The sequence below is a fragment of the Ceratotherium simum genome, chromosome 9, assembly GCF_057802395.1.
Source record: "Ceratotherium simum simum isolate JZ-2026a chromosome 9, ASM5780239v1, whole genome shotgun sequence".
Lineage (NCBI taxonomy): Eukaryota > Metazoa > Chordata > Mammalia > Perissodactyla > Rhinocerotidae > Ceratotherium > Ceratotherium simum.
In genome coordinates, this window is record NC_141908.1 from 43,387,012 (window position 1) to 43,408,800 (window position 21,789).

General features: G+C 36.8%; 1 protein-coding gene across 4 annotated transcripts in view; it reads right to left on the reverse strand.

The window, feature by feature from the left end:
- KCNH7 (potassium voltage-gated channel subfamily H member 7) overlaps positions 1 to 21,317 on the reverse strand; it is a 495,283-nt gene extending 473,966 nt beyond the window's left edge. For 3 of the 4 annotated variants that reach the window (XM_087435300.1, XM_087435297.1, XM_087435295.1), the window contains exon 1: positions 356 to 672. In XM_087435300.1, coding sequence (XP_087291426.1) covers positions 356 to 431 — 76 coding nt within the window. In that variant the 5' untranslated portion in view covers positions 432 to 672. Of the gene's footprint in view, positions 1 to 355; positions 673 to 21,200 lie in introns of those variants that run through there. The other variant, XM_087435296.1, reaches the window with a different exon arrangement.
- Positions 21,318 to 21,789: the final 472 nt, after the last annotated feature.

Below are 21,789 nucleotides of genomic sequence, written 5' to 3' on the forward strand. Positions count from 1 at the left end.
TGACTTTCAAAAAGTCTGCAATAAAACAGCCTCAAAATGTAAACCTATGTTATACTAGTACGTTCCCTTTAAGATAGTAGAAGAGTAGGACATTAAGTAGCAAGGCAGATAATGGAGCAGTGGGAGAGGAGGATCAAATTGCCTCGTATCATGGAGACCATAATCTAAAATGTAAATCAAAATTAATATCAGAGGGAGAAGACTCCTGCTGCCATTCGAACCTCCTGGCTGGGTTTCACAGCCTCTTAACTTGACAGAGCCCAGAGTTGCCGTCTCCTCAGCTTGTAAGCGGCGGACGCCAAGTACACTATCAAAGCAGAAAACGAGCGAGAGAGAAGAGAACAAATGAACTTACTTTGCCCTTCGAATTTCCGTATGATGGTCCCCAAAAATGTGTTTTGTGGTGCCACATGCCCCCTGCGAACAGGCATGTTGACCCTGGTCTTCCGAGGAGCGCTCCCCCCGAGCTCTGGAGTTCTCCCGGGATCTCTCCTCGGCTAGAGCCCAGGCCAGCGCGAGAGCCGCTCTTTGTGGCAGAGCATCCTCTTTTGAAACCAGAAATCTCTTCCCATTAGCACCACTTCTAGACACCCGCTTTCCCTACCGGAGTCCAATCCATTCCCCTCACCTTCCGGAGGGGGCCTCGCGCCGGACTGCCGCGGGTGAGAGGGTTTGGGGGTGGGGAGAGGGAAGGAGGCGGGGTGAGGGGAGGTGGCGGGGGAGGGAAGGAGGGAGGGAGGGAGCGGTGGGGGTAGGGTGGGGTGGGGAGGGGGCGGGGAGTCACAAGGGCAATCGATCTGTTTCTCTTCTCCCAAACAGCGCCAATTTCCCAGTGCAAATGGGCTTAACCTGGCGGTCGCCCAGAGCTGCGAGGATGGCTGGGGGGGGGGGGGGGAGGTTGAGGGGGGATGGAAGACTTGTGCGGCTTTTGCAGGAAGGGGAGAAAGAAAAGGAGGCTGAGGGGGAGGGGGGGTTGACGTTTCTATCCCCGCCCTCTCCCCCTACACACACACACACACACACACACACACACACACACACACACGCTCCCTTTATCCCGAGAGCTTGGGCGCCGCCGCAGCTCGGATTACTCAAGCGTGCTTTAGCGGAAGCCAGCCAAGAAATCTCCAAAACTCAGTGACAAACAGCTACTCTGGGAAGGTGATCTCCACGGCCACTAGCCACAGGGCTCCATCCCTGAGCTCCTCACGCCTCGGTAGCTAAAACACCCTTAGCTGCAAAGAAAAGACAGGTGGGAAAACAGTCCCTCAGGGAGGACACTTTCTAAGCTCTGGTGTCGTTCAGAAGGTTGAAGATTGAGGATGAGCCACTTAAGGGTGCAGGTTTAGCCTCAAGGTGTAGCTCGGATCCCTGGGCTCGGCGGAGGTGGGCACTGAAGCCAGGGCTGAATTGGCACTCCTGTCCCTGGCCGACGCTGAGCAGAGCCTCCCGAAGACTGAAGGCTGCTAGCGCCACCGCTGAGCATGGCTAGTTTCACTGCTTGAACCCCTGAGGAGTTGCAAGGTTGGGGATGATTGGGTCTCTAGGTGCGGGAGGCTGTGAGAAAGATGAGAACGTAGAAGACTGTGCCAGCAACTGGTACAAAACGAGAAAATAGTTTGAAATGGGTGAGGCTGGGCGCTAAGGGGAAGGAACAAAAGGTGGGTGGGGCTAAGAGTTACCAGCCTTGGTGTGACTTCCCATGCCACTCATCTCCTAAATGCACTAGACACTCCATTCTGCTCTCTTCACTCACCATTTCTAAGGAATCATCTCGTTTAGGATGGAGAAGTGTTCAAGGGGCAGAATAGAGTCCTCTTGGTCCTTGCTTCTCAGAGCCTGCCAACAGGGGAATCTTATAGTATACATACACTTCTGTTCAAAGAGTCTTCCTGGAGACTTAAGAGATCAAATGTGACAAGCCATGCCAGGAGAGAGTGTTTTCTCAGTTGTTTTTCTAGTTTTTCTTGATTCTTTCCCCTTCATTTATGTTATCTCCTCCTTTAACCTAATAGTCAGCCCCTCTCCAGGCCCCTTTCTCTAAATGGAATTTGCCACCACTACAGCCTAAGAACTAGAACACAGACAAACTGCCTGTTTCCAGCTGGCAGTAAGTGTCCAGAGCCCCTCATCAAAACACGAAGTTGTCTGATAGAGTTTTGGGAGTACTTCCAGCCCATTAGCCTGCTTTATCTGTACTTGAGTCAGTCGTGTTCATATTTTCCCAGTTACAACCTCAAATCTGAAGTAAAAAAAAGCGAAGATGGAACTGAGAAGGGCCGAGAGGGAGGGTTAGATTAGGAAGGTGAATCCTGTGGATTGCAATAAATAACGAGAAAATAAATACAACGACTTTTATTTTATATTCCAGAAAATGCAAGGCAAGAAAAAAAATCCAAACAAAAACAAGAACCTAAGCAGTTCTTACTTTTTCATATCAGAGTAATGAGAATGAACCAGAAATGCTAGACATTGCCTGGGAACGTTGAATTTTCTGGTTAATTAGCTTTACTTAAAAAGAAACAATCTATGACACCCCTTAGGCTCTTACGGGAGCTCGAGCTTTTCTGAATCCGTACAGTTCCCTGTCTCAGAATATAAAAAGGCACGCTCCTCCAATGTACGGCTTTATTTTTTCTCCCTTTTCAATATAAGTAGATCATTTTGTAGTGTTCTCTAGCTGCAGCCAGGCTGGTGAAACAAGTTCCTTTCCCAGGTGCTAAACGTGTGGAGCTATCCATGGTGCTGACTCTGATTCCGCTGTTAGCAATTGCTCTCTGCCTACATCTAGCCACAGATAATAGAATTGCAAACTCAGGCAAGTGGCCCCCATATATTCACATACACTACTTGTCTTCACCGTATACCCACAGAAACAGAGAGTGCTATTTGCATCCAATTTCTAAAACACCTTATTTTTCTACTTAGCTTCTTAGCTAAATCGAAACTCAAATATGCATCAAGGAGTTCAGAGAAAACTGAACAACCTACATATTGTGTGGATTGTAATTAAGGTTTCATGTACAGTATAATGGTATAATAACACAACAGTAAGTTATGGCAAGGTTATATGGCAAATACTTGCTTTTTTAAAATCGCATGTGAATTCAGTGAATTAATATTGTTTTAAAGGGAAACAGGCATTTCCAAATGCAGTTTGAAACACAACATTTATCTGCCATATGATGAGATGTATTGACCTGCAGAAGATAACAGTGCATAATGTCTCTAGTTATGAGTCTGATATTAACTTTTACAGACAGTTGAGTCTAGAAACAATTGAATTCTACTTTAAGGGTGAAAAATCGTATTCTTCAAGAGGAAAACTGGCTTTTTGCTCCCTGAAGTACTTTCTTTCTCTACAACTTTCAGAGTAGTCTCTGTTTGTTTGCTCTGGGTAACTAAACACATGATGGTTAAAGTTCCATTGTCTGTGTTCATATGAGCAACCTCTCTGGGCTTCACATTTTTCCCAACCTCATTTAGCTCTAAGATTAGTTCTATTAAGGATTCAGTGTAAGATCATAGGACATTCCATAACCTATGTATTGTAATTGATTGATCTGAGCAGAAGATTAAAGGCATCCTGTTTCTAAATTACCCCAGTAATCGTGTTCATGCATTATACATTGGTACAGTGGAGACAAGTACATCAATCTATATTCAGCCAATAATAGAATCAAACCAGAGGATGGTAATCATGGCTGCTTGCTGGCTGGAAAATTACCCCTCCCCTCATCCCTGCTGTCTACAAAAGCGAACTTTAGATTTTCTGTTGAAGCCAGGTTTCATAAGTTTTTAGTATTTGGGGATTTTTTTGGAAGTCCAAATATTGAACACAGCATATAAGTTCAACTTTTGAAATCTTATCAAGTGTGTAGTCTAACACTCAACACAATCTACTTATGGGCAAGGACACAAAATGGATTCAGATATATTATTAAAATTACTTAATTGTCTCTGTTACTTTAAAATTGAGTAGTTTAGTATTTACAGTATGTTAAAAACTTTTAACAATGATTGCTACATAGTAAGCAGTCCATAAATTTCATATACACAAAATTCTATATATAAGTCCACAGAATTAATGGAGCCCTGCCTAAGAACCCTACATTAGAAATTATTTAAGTATCATACATTAATGCTTGAATCTTTAAGGAAACAGTAGCAACCATTATGGGCTATTTAAGTGGCATTCTTATTTTGACAGAGAATGAAAACTTTTTGAGATCAAATAAGCCAGTAATTTGTTTTACATTTTTGAAATAATGTAGAATATAAATCAATGAAATTAATGTGATGTTTTATCCATTTGGCAAAATTAGTTTAATGATCTGATGACCACAATGCAGCACTATAACCTTCTATGAGAATCCTGGGTATTATCCTAGTAACTGGGTCACATTTAACCTAAGAAACATCTGACTTTACAGTTCCAAGGTAGGCAAATTTTAGGCTTGTATTATCATATATAGCTCTAGAATATTATGAGAGGCAGAAATTTTGAGGTCATCTATTAAAACTGCAACATTTCTGTGCAGCATGTAGAAGTGAAAAGGGCAGGAAAAAAAAAAACTGAGTTCTAACCTGAAATTGCCATTTATAGCAGAAACTAATGAAAATAGTTAAGCTCTCTTGTTCATATCTTCCTTTCTAAAATCAGTATAACAATCCCCATCTTTCAATTTTGTGTAAAGAATAACTAGGAAAATGGATACAAAGTGCTTAGCACACACTCTGGCAGGTAGTGAACATATAAATAACAGCTGTCCTACCATATAAGCACTCTATATTTTTACAATTAACAAATTAATAATATTAACATTAACATATAGGATTTAACTAATTTAGATTGTTTGTGCTAGTTGGGTGTGTGTGTGTGTGTGTGTGTGTGTTTGGGGTATTAGAAGTAAGGTATAGAATGGAATCTATAGGTGAATCATACCTGTACTCATTAGTCTGAGTGACTTGGACTAATGCCAATGACCGTTCCTAATGTATTAACATGAGATTATCTAGGTAGAAAATTGAATATTCCTTCAGAAAATTTAGATCCTTTCCTAATGACATACTTTATATGTTGGTTTTAATCCAAATAACTATTATTCACTTCACTTGGGATTCTTTTATGATAACATACTCCACATTATAGTTTTTATCCAAATGGTTAATATTTGGCTCATCTCATTGATTATATGTGAATCTTACTGTAACATCAGGATCTTCTCTTTGAGGAAGAAGGTATTGGGAGACACTTCTCTAAAACATGCCACCTACTCCTGCAGAAAAGAATCTATTCACATCTGTATCATTAATACATTCATCAATAATTGACATATGAAATAGCTAGTGACCTGAGTTCTTATAATTTATAAAATTTAAGTTTGTTAAAATAAAAAAAATTATATAGATGTTCTAGGTGAAGATTTGATTGGGTGCATTGGTAAAGTGGGTCTTAGAAGACGAGTTCTTTACTCAGTTTATAAGTAATTTAGCGCATGGTTCAAAAATAAGCCAATTGTTATGCATCATACCTTTTTGAAGACTAAGATAGTGTATGAAATTTCTTTTATATAAGTAGGCCTTAAAATTGTTTCTTAATTGACAAATGCACTCTTTTCATTTTCCAGATTAATTATTTGTTGTATTCATTAAATCTAACTTGATTGGTCTTCATACCTTGTGGAAATATATATTTTTTCCCAGAATTACACTAAATTCATCACTTTTCTGAAAGAAATTCACTTTAGTTATGTTAAAAATTGTCTCTATATCTTTGGGCAGATTTATTCTACTATAGGAATTCTATAATATTTAAGCAAATCTGTATACTAGGAACCAGTCTTTTCCTAAAAAAATAATTTGGAAGCTATTATTTTGGCTTCCACATCTGTTCATAATAGAACAATGGGATCAGGATTTAACTTCTCACTTTTAACAACTATATAATTGGACAAAGTATAGAAAACAACAGTGTTCATACATTGAACAAAAAGAAGTATAGGAGACTGTTTCCTGAACAAAGGGCAAAGACAAGGCGAGCCCTATGATAGCCCCAGCTTACCAGCTAAGAGAATTTCCAAGCCACAGTGCATGGAGTAAAAAACCAAACAAAGCTAAATAAACTGAATTGAGGAGACAAAAATTTAGAGTGCAGGGAAATCAAGGCAGCTTGAATTTGCACAGCAGATTAATAGAGAGAAGGAAGTTGCATAGAAAGAAAGGTCCAGATATCTTCATTGGGGTCAGCTCAAGTCTTTGTCTATTACTGACTTGCATAAGTATGTGAGGAAACCACCCAAGACCAGAGTGAAAAACTAAGGAAAGGATTTGGCAGAACAATTACCAAAGCTTACACAGGAATGGCAGTAGTTGCCATGCCACTATCTAAAGTGAAAAACCTACTAATGCATGGAACATTTGCTATACTCTTTAGAAAGTTATTGCATTAACAGAGGGGTGAAATTAAACCTTCAGTAGAGATTTATCTACCAACCTCAGAAGCGAATCTCAAAAGGATTATACTGATATGCTAATTATGTCCCAGAACAAAAGCCAGTTATACTTAAAGGAATACAACAAAATCCAGCACACAAGACACAAAATAACAACGTCCAGCATCCAAAACAACATATCAGGCATACAAAAAAGTGGGAGAAAAATCAATCCACATAAACAACCAGAAAGGACATGGATGATTAAATTAGCAGAAAGGATATTGCATAGTTATTATAATTATACTGCCTATGTCCAAAAAAGTAGAGGAAAATATGAACTTTATGAGGAAAGAAATAGAAGATATAAGAAAGAAATGGAAGATATAAAAAAGATCCAAACCAAATTGTAGATATGTAAATATGATATGTAAAATGAAGAAAATAGGTTCAGTGAGATTAAGAGCAATTCATCATTGCAAATAAAAGAAAATCAGTGAAATTGAGGACATAGCAAGAGAAACTCCCCAAAATGAAACACAGGGAGAAAAAGACTGATTAAAAAATGAACAGAGGCCGGCCCCTGGCTTAGTGGTTCAGTGCACGGGCTCCGCTACTGGCGGCCCGGGTTCAGATCCCGGGCGCGCACCGACGCACCGCTTGCTCGGCCATGCTGAGGCGGCTCCCACATACAGCAGCTAGAAGGATGTGCAATTATGACATACAACTATCTACTGGGGCTTTGGGGAGAAAAAGGAGGAGGATTGGCAATAGATGTTAGCTCAGGGTCAGTCTTCCTCACAAAAAAGAAAAAGAAAAAATAATACTAATTAAAAAAAGAACAGCATCATGACCTGTGGGACAATATCAAGTGATCTAACATGCACATAATTACAGTCAAGTTGGGAAGGGAATGAGGACAAGAAAATGATTTCAAAAGTAATGGCTACATATTTTCTAAATATGATAAAATAATCAAAACTCAGAGATACACAAAGTTCAACAAAGCCCAAACAGAAGAAAAATAAAGAAAACCACACCAAGGCACACATTGAAATCAAATCGATGATAACTTGTGATAGAGATTTTAAAAACCTTAAAAACAATAATAAGACAAAAAGACACATTCTATACAAAGGAGAATTTTTGTCAGAATCTGTAATATATAATGCAGCAACACTTGATTTTAAGTACATCACTTAAACACTTGATGTTTAAGTACATTAAGTACTTAAAAAACAGCAACAACAAAATGAAACAAAACAAAAATGTGTCAACCTAGAATTCATTATCCAGTAAAAATTATCTTTAATAAATTATGGCAAAATAGATACTTTTTAAAATAAGCAGAGCAAAGAGAACTCGTTACTAGCAAACCTGGAGTAAGATTAATGTTAAAAGAATATCTTCCAGGGGGCCAGCCCGGTGGCACAAGCAGTTAAGTGCGCATGCTCCGCTGTGGTGGCCCGGGTTCCCCAGGTTGGATCCTGGGCGCACACCGCCCCGTGGCTTGGCAAGCCATGCTGTGGTGGCATCCCATGTGGAGTGGAGTATGTTAGACCAGGGCCAGTCTTCCTCAGCAACAAAAGAGGAGGATTGGCAGATGTTAGCGCAGGGCTGATCTTCCTCACACACAAAAAAGAATATCTTCCAGAAGGAGAAAAATCATATCAGAACCAAACTGCATTGACACAAAGTAACGAAGATCACAAGAAATGATAAATCTGTAGGCAAAATAAAAGACTTTCTCCACAATTTTTAAAAACTTTTAAAAAAGACAATTGAGTGTTTAAAGTAAAACCAGTAAGAATCAATTGTGAGGTTTATAACAGTATAGAAGTAAATAATATTACAACAAGAAAACAAAGGACGGGGGGGGAATGAAAAGTATACTCTTGCAAATGTATTATAATACTCGTGAGACAGTATATTATGCGAACTTAAAAGTGTAATAGGCTAAAGATGTATATTGTAATCCCTAAGGCAACCACTATAAAAAACAATAAAGATATATAGCTAATTGGCTGAGAGTAGAGATAAAATAGAATCATAAAAAATATTTCAAACAAATGCAAAAGAAGAGGAGAAAAAGCACCAAGAACCGATGGGACTAAAAAAAAAAGCTATGTAATAGATTTAACACAATTATGCCAATAATGATATGAAATGTAACTAATCTAAACATTCCATTTAAAAAGCTGAGTTTGTCAACCTGAAATCGAGACTATTATTCTCTATAAAAAATCCACTTTAAATGTAATTTGCAAAAATGTTTAAAGTTAAAGAATGGAAAAAGATATAGTACGCAAACCCTATTTTAAACAGCTGAAGTTATTATATTAGTATCTAACAAGGTGAATTTCAGAACAAGAATTATTACCAGGGATAGTGAGGGACATTGCATAATAGAGGCGTTAATTCATCAAGAGAATATAACAATCTTAGGTATGTATATACTTATAATGAGTTTTAACATATAGAATCAATAACTAATAGAAGTGATATATTTATACAATGGATACTATTAGGCCATAAAAAGAATGAAATACTGATTAATGCTACAACATCAATGAACATTGAAACCATTCTGGTAAGTTCGAGAAGCCGGATACATAATGCCACATGTTGTATCATTCCATTTATGTGACATGCCAGAATAGGCAAATCCCTAGAGTCATGAAATAGATTAGTGGTTGCCAGGGGCTAGTGGAGGGAGGAATGGGGAGTAATCTCTAAGGGGTATAAAGTTTATTTTTGGAGTGATGAAAATGTTCTAAAATTAGATTGTAATGATAGTTAGACAACTCTGTAAATATACTAAGAAAACACTGAATTGTACACTTTAAAAGGATGAATCTTATGGTATGCGAATTATATCTCATTAAAACTGTTATTACAAAATTTTAAACAAACAAAAAAATTATTAGAAGAAAAGGGAGAAATAGACAAGTTTATCATTATAGTTAGAAATTTTAACAGTCTTCTTTCAATAAAAGATAAACAAAACTTCAGTAAGGATATAGAAGACTTGAACAACCTTATCAATTAATTTAAGCTATTTGACATTTATTGAACACTACATCAGAGAGTAACAGAAATTACATTTGTTTCAAGCATTCATGGAACAATCACCAAGAGAAACAATCACCAAGATAAGCTCTATAAATGTAAAAATATTTAAATCATACAGTTTAAATTTTAAATTTAATTTAATTTTTAATTTATTGTAATTTTATATTAATATAATATAATTTATATTTATATTTAACTTAAATTGTAAATTTTAAATTCTAAATGGAATTAAATTAGGATGCAAAAAGAAAGAAATATAAAAAAAATCCCCCAATATTTAGAAATTAAAAAATATACTTCTGTATAACTGTTGGGTCAGTGCGGTGGTCAATTGATGTGTCAACGTGGCTAGTCCAGACACGTAGCTCCCAGTCATTCAATAAAACACTAATGGAGGTGTTGCTGTGGAGGTATTTTACAAATGTAATTGAAGTCTATAATCAGTTTGCTTTAAGTAAGGAAGATTATTCTGTACAAAAAGAATGGGCCTGATTCAATCAGTTAAAGGATTCTAAAAGCAAAACTGAAGTTCCCTAAAGAAGAGGAAATTCTGCCTGTGGACTGCAGCTTTAGGTCATGCCCAAGACTTCCAGCTTGCCCTTCCTGATGGCCTGCCCTACAGATGTAGGAATTGCCTAGCCAGCCAATCATATAAGCCAATTTCTTTTCCTTTCAATAAATTATATATATATATATTTCCATTATTTACCTATCTACCTATCTATCTAGAGAGAGACATATATAAAACATCGATCTATCTATCTCTATATCTATCTATGTAATCTATCTATCTATCAATCAATCATCTATCTATCTATCCATCTACCTATCTATTTATGTTCTTCTGGTAGAACCCTGACTGATACAGTCAAGAAGAAATTGCAAGTAAAATTAGAAGATAATTTGATTGAAAAATGAAAAATGACTTATCAAAATTGGTGAGATGCAAATAAGGCAGGGCTGAAGGGAAATTTACAGAATTAAATGCTCATTTCTTTTAAAAAAAAGAAAGTTATCAAATCAATAATCTAAGCTTTCTACTAAGGAAACAAAAAATATACGAATTGGGCGTAGGGAGGGAAATAATAAAGATAAGAGCAGAAGTAATAAAGTAGAAAACAGAAAACTATAGAGAAAGTCAATGAAAACAATAACTAACTCATTAAAAAGATGAATAAAATTGATAAACTTCTTGCCAGATGGATCAGGGATAAAATAAAGAAAACATAAATTACCAATATTAGAAATACAAGAGGAATCAATGCTTCAAATCTTATAGACATTTAAAAAATAATTTTTAAAATTACGAAAAACTTTCTGCCTGCAAATTTGCCAAATTACATGAAATACACACAGCCTTGATGACATAAATTTAAAAAACCCACTCAAAAAGAAAGAGATAACTTGAATAGCTCAATAATTATTAAAGAAAAATTAAACCTGCAGTTAAAACTTGCCTAAAAAGAAAATTCCAGTTTCAGATGGCTTCATTGGTGAATTATACTAAACATTTATGGGAAGAATACCAATTCTAAAGAAACTTTTACAGAAAGGAGAAGAGAGAAAATTCCCAAATCATGAGAAGAGCAGTCAGATACTACAACCAGATAAGGACATTACAAGAAATCTCAGAGCATTATCCTTCATGAACACAGATGCAAACCTCTCCCCACCCAAATTTTAGAAACTAGTTGTTTCTCTCAAAAATTTAAAGTTGATTTGATATTTAAATATCAATCAATGTAATTTACCATATTGACATAAAAAGAAAAAAGTGATATCAATACATGTAGAAAAAAATTGACAATATGAAATATCAATTCATTAAAAGAAAACCTCTAAGGTCAGGAACAGGGAAAGAAGTTCACTCACAACTTTTATTCAACATTCCATTGAGGATTGTGGCCACTGCAAAAAGGCAGGAAAAAGGAATAAAAAGCATACAAACTTAAAAGGAAGAAGTAAAACTATCTTTATTCATAGACTAAATGACTGTTTTGGCAGAAAATCCCAAGTAATTCACAAATAAGCTTTAGAACTAACTAACAATTGGGTTTAGGAAGCTTGCAATACACAAGCAGAAATTTAAAAATCAGTTGCATTTTTATATGCTAGCAATGAATATTTGGAAATTCAAATTAAAACACAACACAATTTAAAATAGCCTAAAGATTAGAGAATCCATATTGGGATACATTTAAAAATTATAAATAAAAAATACACCAAAAATTGCTAAACATTGCTGAGAAGACATAAATAAATGGAACGATATACAATCTTCCCAGATCAAAAGACTTAATATTGTTTAAATGCCAATTCTCCTTAGTTGATCTATGGATTCAATAGAATCATAATAAAAATCCCAAAAGAGTTTTATGGAAATTAACAAGCCAATTCTAAAATTTATACTAAACTCCTAATACCTAAAATAGCCAAACCAATTCTAAAAGTGCAGAACTAATTGCGAGGACTTACATTATCTGATTTCAATACTCACTATAATGCTACATTAATAAAGACAGTGTGGTATTGTGTAAAAATAGACACATAGATAAATGGAACTGAAAGGAGAGCTCAGAAATAGACCCAAACATATACAACTAATTGACTTTCAGCAAATGGGCCTAGGTAATTCAATGGAGAAGATAGTCTTTTCAATAATTGATGCCAGAACAATTGGAAGGCATATGGAAAACAAAAAGACTTCAACCCTTGTGTTATATCACATGCATACATTCACCCAAAATAGATCATAGACCTAAATATAAAAGCTAAACCTATAAAATTTATGGGAGAAAACATAGTAAAAATCCTTAGTGATTTTAGTTTAGGCAAAGATTTCTTAAACAGAATGTGAAAAAACCCCACATTATAAAATTAAAAAATGATAACTTGGAATTCAACAAAATCAAAAACATTTGTTCAGTTAAGTAAATGAAAAGGCAAGCCAAAGATTGTGGAAAATTGTAAGGCATATATCCAATAAAGTACCTGTATCCAGAATATACAAAGCCTTCTTAAAAGTCAATAGTAGGAGGACAAAAATCAATAAAAATTGGCAATATATTTGAGCAATCACCATGCTAAAGAAGATATAAAGATGGCAATAAGCATTTGAAAATATGGTCAATATCATTAATCATTAGCAAAACCGATCAAAACCAAAAAACACTACCAATTCAGCCCCAATAGAATGGCTAAAATTTAAAATATATGTATTTGACAATACCAAGTGTTGATGAGATTGTAGAACAGCTGAAACTCTCATACATTGCTGGTAGCAATAAAACATGGTACAGCCACTATTGAAATAAGTTCTTTACAAAAGTTATAAAGTTTCTTATAAAGAATTTCATATAAAATTAAGCGTATATTTTATTATATGACCCAACATAAGTCCAAACAAAGTCTTGTATGTAAATGTTCATAGTTTTATTCATAATAGCCCCAAATGTCCAACAACTAGTGAATGGATAAAAGAATTATGGTTTATTCACATAATTGGATACTACGGAATGAAATGAAACAATCTATACTGATACAATCAACAGTATGCATGAATCTCTAAAGCATTATGCTAAATGCAAGAAGCCAGTCACAAAAGAATACAAACTGTGTAATTCCATTTAAATAAAATTCCTCTTAAAAAGGCAAAACTATATTAATAGAAATAGATGAGTGGCCATGAAAGGGCAGTGATGAAGAAGAGGACTGAATGTAGAGGGGCCAGAGGGAAATTTTGGGGATGATTGAAGTGTTTTATGTCAGGATTGTGGTGGTTATATTTATCCAGTTGTAGAAATAAAAATGAAAATAGGAGACATTCAAGCTTTACAACTCATAAAATATTATCTAATAAGTAAAAGATTATATTTTTACCATATCTAATACAGTATATATAGACCCAATTATTTGTTGAATGAATGAGTAGTCTGAAGATCATTGTGTAACAAATTTAGTAAAAAAATTCACAGTGTATATTTGATATATTGGCACTAATAATGAGTCATTCATTCATCTGCTGAAAAGAAAACATTAAATTCCCATTGAGAGGAAATAACGGTAGGTATAATAGTTATAGACTATTAATTAACCATTAAATCAACATATATTCCCTTTAAAAAAGGCACAGATCTTATTATTCCCATTCAATAATGTACTAGGTTAAATTATTATAATAAAATGGTTTATTTAGTTTAATTTCCTTCATTCTATTTCTTGGGTCCAAATTTTAGATTTTTATCACTTCATTTCTGGATCATCAAATTATTCTCCTATTTCCCTGTTTTCAGACTATTATAACTCTAAACCATCCTACTGATTAGTACCACACTCATATTCTTTGAAACATCAACTTTTTATTGTGTCCATGTTAGAAACTTTTAATAGTCTTTTATTCTTGGATAAAAATCTAAGTTCTATGTATTATATAAAGCTCTCTATAATTATACCCTTCATCTATCCATCCTTATCTCCTACCATAACCCTGTAGATTCACTATCATTTCTAGCCCAATGCCAAACATTCTCCATAGTGTTTCATATTTCCTCTATCTCCACCTAATTTCTCCACAGGTTACTCAAGTCCCACTGATACTGAACCTCTTAATCTCAAGTTCGTGTGCCAGATGCCCAGCAAGCCAAACACTGAGACATCAGTGCTTGGAGATGAAGAAAGATTTATTCGAATTGGCCAAAATGAGCAGGTAGGAGCCTGGGTTTGCTCAAATCCACCTCCCCAAGAACAGAAAGCAGGGGGCTTTTATAGAGCTTGGCAGGAGGCGCTTCAGGGAAACAAAGGGGTCACTTGCTATAAGCCTCTGGGCAATCTGACTTCTGGGCTTCAAAAGCTGCTGAAAGCTGGCCATCCTATGATCGCAACCTCCCAGAAGGCATTCTCTTTCTCCTGCAAAACAAGCTCACAAGTCCTCTCAAAAATAAGCTCACAAATCCTTGAGACCCCTGAGTCACCCCTGAAGTTAAATACAAAAAACAGCAAATTAATTTAATATCTACAGTACCCCTCAGGTACCTGGCTTCACCACCATCTTTTTAATTCCCTGACTAATTTACTCATTGTTTTACTCTCCTTTTCTGAAGCCCATGTGTAATTACTCTTTGCCACCCATCAGGGCACTTTCTTTGCATTGTTATAGGATACTTTGAAACTCATTTAATTTTTATAACTTATGAGGTAAATATTCTTATTTTCGTATTTTACAGTTGAGAAAACTAAAGTTCAAAGAGGTTAAGAAACTTAATCAAGATCACATAGCTAGCAAGGAGTAGCGCTACAATAATGTCCATGGAGGCATGGATCTTGTTTTATAATAATTTGATAACTTCTGCAATTCCTGGTACAACATTAACATTCAATAAGCACTCATAAATATATTTTGAGTTGACTAAGTTTATTAAATTGTCTTTATTTTGAAGGAGGAATTCCAGTTTGTGTCTAACTGATTTTACAGCATATTTGAGTACTGCTCATGAGAAGATAGGGCTGCCCTACGAAAGTGTATTTGTGGGAGGGATTGAGGAGCCTTTTGGGAAAACATTAAACCTAAGTGGAAAAGTATAAAAAGTTGATTTTGTAACAAAAACCAACATCAAGGGAATGTATAAATGTTTCTGGCTACTACATGAAGGGCAGGGATCAGGATCCTATAATGAAGCAATTTAGAACTTTTTTCAGTCTTCCTCTCTCACTGACAGTAGTGGCATGTTCTCCTAGTTCTTAGAATATTTGTGTCAGAATCCAGAAATTTTATAACCAACTTTTTTGAGGCATAAGTGACATAAAATAAAATGTACTCATTTTAAGGGTACAGTTCAATGAGTTGTTTTTAAAAAAAGTTTTATTTTGAGATCATTGTACATGCTGATTCACATTCCGTTGTAGAAACAAAATATAGTGATCCCGTACACCTTCACCAAGTTGCTCCCAATGGCATTATATTTCATAATTATAGTACAAGGTATGATCTGCAGAGAGTGCAGTTATGGGAGCAGGTATCTCTTGTCATGTTAGGGGTCCCCAAGACCACCCTCAGGCTCCGTGATTCACTAGAAGGGCTCATAGGATTCATAAAGTTTTTACACTCGTTATAGTTTATTAGAGTGACAGGATACAGATTAAAATCAGAAAAGGGAAAAGGCACAGGGCAGAAGTCCAGGAGAATCAGGTGCAACTTCCAGATGTCTCTCCCAGTGCAGCCACATGGAGACAGGCTTAATTTTCCTAGAAACAACATGTGACCACACGTGAAGTGTTGCCAACCAAGTGAGAGTTCATCTGAGACTTGGTGTCCAAGGTTTTTACTGAAGATCAGTCACATAGGCATGCAGGGCCATGTAACTGACCTCAGCTACTCAGTCTCCAGCCCTGCCAGAGCTGGATGTCAAGCTGATACAGTATAAGCCTGAGGCTTCAGGCAAACAAAAACACTCCTATCAGGGAGGATATTCCAAGGACTCAGAGGTCAATTCCCCAGAGTCCAACCAAAGCCCAGTCCTGAAGACAGGCCTTTCCTGGGGAAGTGTAAGGTTTGAGAAACCCAGGTAGGTCATCTCTGGTGCTTGACTAATCCAAGGTCTCTTCAGAATGAACTTTCTTATGACAATATGATGGGCTATTGAAAGAAAGAACTGAGATCTGCAGAGAAAGCAATTCTTAACGGTAGTGATAACATCTACCAGAGATTATCATAGTGAAGGGACACTTATTGGCTGCACTAGATATCTGCAAGTGGTTTCTAAAAGTAGGGATGGGAGACAGAAATGGAACATTGTCCGCAAGCCTCATTTTTCCATCCCATTCCTCTTTCTTCATAGTCCTGTATGTGATTTTACTAACAAGTTTTAAATTTCTCCTTCTTCCTTGTAGACACATGTTCAGTTCCTTGGAGATCATGTATTATTTATCTCAGAATTCCTAATATTGGGTATGCCATCTGGGACATAGTAAGTATTCAATAAGTGTTTGTTATAAGAAAGAAGAAAGGACAGCATACAGGTTGAATGTATGAATGGATGGATAGAAGGCAGTCAGGATGCACAAAGGGAAGGAAGAGAAGCAGGCAGGATGGATGGTTGGAATTGAGTCAGGACAGGTAAGAAAGAAAGAGGAAAGATAGCATGAAATGGAGATAGGAAGGAGAGAAGATGAAAAGGTGACAGAAAGGAAGAAATAGGAGGAAGAGATGGAGGAAGCAAAGGAAGTAATAAGAAAGGGATGGAGGAAGAGAGGTAGGGGCAAATACAAGGAGAGAAAGGGAAGGAGAAAGGAAAAGTAAAGAAAGGGTGAAAGGAAAGGAGGGGTGGAAAGAAAAGAAGAAATAGTGGAAAGTGGAACCTTTCTGGAAGACGGCCATCCTTACTACTACACGATCCAAAACCATTTAAGACAGCACCACCAAAAATTCACACTGGCCCACCCCACATGACATGAAAGAGCTATCTTATTTCCAAATATCAGTAAGATTCTATTTCTAAATAAGCAAAGACATGTTTCATTCAGGTTGATATACAATTACATCTTACACTTGGTACTATAAAGGTGTCTAGAAACAATTTACTACAAACTGACATCTATTTTAATGACATTATAAAGAAGAATAGCATGTGCATAAGTAAAGTAAAATACTTGTTGGCAATATAAAATCAATTCCACCTTGAAACTGCTAAATGAAAATATATACATATTTGCAATGAAATAGCTGTACTTGACTATAAATCAAAGATAATCATAGTTGCAAGTGGTTGTTACTGTAACAGTAAAATCTAGGGCTTATACATACAAATGCATGTGTAGTAATGTTTGTTTTTAGTGCCCTCTTCTCGTCAATCTTCTCTGCACTGACTTTGAAGAGAACCTCCTGCCCGTGGAGTGAGACAGGAAAGGGAAGGAGGACTGTCGTGTCTCTCTCAGCTCAGTTTTACAGCTAAGGAAATCGAGATAGAGAGGAGATTTGCTTTAGGTCACAAAATGAGTTCAGCTCAATTCATTTTCCAGCCTTGTAACTGTCATGTGAATCTCCTGCCCTTACTAACTTCTAAAACAGACTCCTTCTTCCAAATATGTTAAATTTCTAAATTTGATAACTAATTTGAATGTTTCTTTTTAACCAACACTGCATCTCTAAGCCATACTGCACATTCAAGCACATTTTAGTAATGTTTTACAGCACTTTGGATCTTGAAATTCTTTGAGATGCTTTTATCCAGTGTGGACTGACTTAATCTTTTCAAAGACAAATTTCCATTTCTCTTTCTCTAATTTGTCCTCACTATTCTGTCTCTTGTTGGACAAAATATAATTATGAAACTGTATCACACTAATATTTTATTTCAAGCCTTCTGCATTAAATTAGTTTGCTGAATACTGTTAATATATTTTATACAGGGAGTTAATCTAAATAACAAAACTGTATTCCATTGAATTAGTCATTAGCATTGTTAGCCCTGGATAGAATTAAGCATTGGAAATAATTCTCATCTGCTATGTACATTCTTCCTACTATATTTTTAAAGATTTAATTTCTTACCATTTTTTATCTGAATTATTATTTCACAGCATAATGCCACATAGCAGCAAATCATACTGGATCATTTCCCCTGGCAGATCATTTTTCACTGTCATTTCTCATTATGCTGTCACCCATAATCTAAAGAATGAATTCAGGTCAAGAAATTCCTCTTTCAATTCTTTTTACTTTTGTTTCATGATATTTTGTCATGCACCATTATGGGCCAAATAGAGTTTCTTCTACCTTATCCTGGCAGACACTACATTATGAAACATGCTAAAAATAAAACTAGGAGAAGAAAGATGTTATACAGATGGGAGTTCTTTGCTCCAAATGATTGTTTAAATAGTCCATGAAAGAAACAACCTTGAGTGTTATCTTGTTCATGTGTGGCATTTTCTATGTTGAATAAGTTTCCATAATAATCATTTAGGATAGTTCTAGAATCCTTCACGTTTACAAAGACTTTCTAACGGTGTCAGTATTAAGCAATGTAACATTGGCATTCTCCTGGGAAAGTTCAGGTTATCTCATCAGCTTTGGCATTGCAACAAGACTAGTAAGTAATGGAGGAGGCAGTTCTCCGCATGGTGTGATTGGAAGTGTATCTGTTAGAAGTGCACTTGGCTACAAGCAACAGAAAACTGTATACTAATGTGCTTGACTTAGATAGAAGTCTATCAGTTTTATGCCATAAAAAGTCCTTGTTAGGGAGTCCTAGGCAGGACAGCTCAAGTATATGCCATGAGAGACACTGAATTATCCCATCTTATGCTTTACTATTTTTCTCGTGTTTGTTTCCTCATGGTTGCAAAATAGCCTCTAACCGGTATTCCAAGCAAGATGAGTTAGGGCAAAAAGGAAAAAAAAAACAGGGCAGAAAAGGACGTACCAGCTGAATCTGCCCTCCCTTTTTATTTAAATTACAAAAGTCTTCGTAGTTTCAGAAATCCCACCTACCAAACTATCCCTTATGACTCCTTGAGCAGAGCTATGTACGCATCACAGCCACCCTCGACTGAAAGGTGACTAGAAAAATTCTTTAACAAGGTGTGTTTGATATCTGAAATTTCTGCCACAGAGTTTTATACCTCTCTGCAAAAAATGCAAAGGTCCCAAGAAAATATACACATGATCAGGTTATACAATACCCTCATTCTATACTCTTCCTCACATAATTCTCAAAAGAAAACATTCTGACAAACACATTTTTATAAGATGTGTAGTGACCCAATACATTTCAGAAGCACTTAAATTTCCAATATTTAAATCAAAAACTTAATTGGTAATAGCAACATTTGAGGGATATAATAGAAAATTATTTGGAGGAAATTCTTTCAAATGTTTCATATATCCTGTTACCTTAAGGTTGAAATCACATTAACAGACCTACAAACACACACACAGAAAAACCTCTGACCTAGACTGTGATTTCCAAACAGTTTCATCTTCTTTCATTCTGTCTGTTATACTCGAGTAGCATAATGATTTCCTACTATTCTCACCAAAACTCAATGTCAAATGTTAATTAACCAAGGGTCAACCAAATGGTGACTCAATTGATACGCCCAGTATTTTTGCTGCTTTGTCAATCATGCTATGAACTGAACAAGATTGTGTATAGTCTATGATTTACTAATCAGAAAACACAACTGTAACTAGGGAAATGGAGAATATAATATATCCGCTGGTGCAAATGTTTTGACCATCTGTAATTGTACATAAACCTCTTTGGTTGTTAAGCTGTATAGCTCTAAGAGTCATTATTTTGGCAGTGAGTAAAAATTCAATTAAAGTTATAAAACATATCTGCAAATTCCTACAGTGAGTTGTTGGGAGAGACTAAATGGGCAGCATGTCGCTGTAATTTTAGTTAATTTTAGTTAATTTTAGTTAATTTAAGTTATACTTTTTACAAAGCTATGTGTTCTAACAAATAGTTTTCTCTGCTTCCACCTCTTTGTTTTTATATTTTATTTGGTAGAGTCATAACTCTCAACCAACTTTTAACTACATTACTTAAGAAAGAATAGTTCATAAAGTGCAGAAATTATTCACGGGAGACATGCTTGTACCTAGCACATTTGACATGCACCGGTATATATTTCAAAATATAAATAAAATTTTAAGCAATTTATTATTTATATTTTCTCGAGTGTTTTAAAAAGACTACATTAAAAATAGAGGACTGGTTTTAAAATATATGCTACATGTGAGTACATATCCTGACATCTTTATAGTTTACAAATATACATCTAAATGAAAGGGGAAGCAAATGACACTGATTACTTACCTTAATGAAGGTCCTGTGACTGAGCATCAAAGTTAGCTTTATGCTTTTGGGCATTTAAGGGGAAAAGATGAATGTGACCTGTTACATACTTTTTATTGTTTTTAGATAATTCAACATTTCAAGGTAAACCAATATTAATTGGGTATAAATTCTAAAATTAATATATCATGTGGTTATTTGTCACAGAAACACATACAAATGGCTACAGAAACACAAAATAAGGAGAGGAAAATTCTAGTCTGAAGATGGGGAAATAAGTCCTTAAAGAATTAATAGATAGATTTTTCTGCCTTCAGTATTTTTCACATCTACTGACTTATAAGAAACATTCCATGTAACATTCATGGTCAGAAAATTGCTTGGGGGGGGAAGAGTCAAGATGGCGGCGTAGGCAGACTCTGAACTCACCTCCTCCCGTGGACACAGCCAATTTACAACTACTCGTGGAAAAATTACCCCTGAGACAGAACTGAAAACTGGATAAGAGGAACTCCTGCAACAACGGACAATCCTAACTGAGGTGGAAGAGGCAGAGACTGCCTTCCGGAGAGGAAAAACGCCGCCTGCACAAGCCGCCAGCTTCACGGCCGCCGGGAGCAGCTCACAGGTACGCAGCCTCCCTGGAGGCGCGGGGCCCTGAGCCGGGGAGCGCCCCCGCTGTGGGCATTTTGTGGACCCAGCACAATCGAGACCAGCGGCATAATATCTGACTTTGCTGCTACTAAAGCATTGGGTAGCATCCCCAGAAAACCCGGCTCACAAAGAAACTAAAACTGGCTCTTAAAGGGCCCGCACACAAACTCACCCGTTCCAGAAAGCATCCTAAAATCACCAGAAAGAAAGGTGCACAGTGCTTCGGTGACAAGAGACTCACCTAATAGGCCCTGAGTGCATCTCCGTGAGGGGTGAGACCTCTCCAGGGACTGGGACATTGGCGGCGGCCATTGTTGTGGCCTGGTGTGAGCGTGCTGACACAGACGCCATTGGAGTTCTCCCTGAGGCCTGCTAGCCCAGGGTCTGCTCCACCCGCTAGAGCACCGATTTAATCCAGCTCAGCCAGGGCAGGCAGCCCACCCTAGAGACTGGCCCCACCCAACAACAAGCCCTCAGGCAACGTGTGGGCCTGCATAGATTGGTGACTGGATTCTCTGCAGCCTGGCAACTGAGCTGACTTGAGCGGGGCAGGGTGTGCACAAGGAGCCGGTGGAGAGTGTGGGGTGGTGGCGGAGTGTGTGGGGCTCCCGCCGTGGAGAGACTGGGTCCGCTTGGGGAGGTCGGGGAGCTCACATGGGGCAGGACTGTGTTGACTGTGTGTGTGGACCTGTGGGCAACAGGGCTTGTCAGCTGCAGAAGACGTGTGCTTCTCAAAGACCCACATAGGAGGTTTGCCCCACCTTCCAAAGCCTGAAACAATTGGGTGCTCCTGTGCCTAAGGGCAGCCCCACCCAGCTGCAATCCCCAGA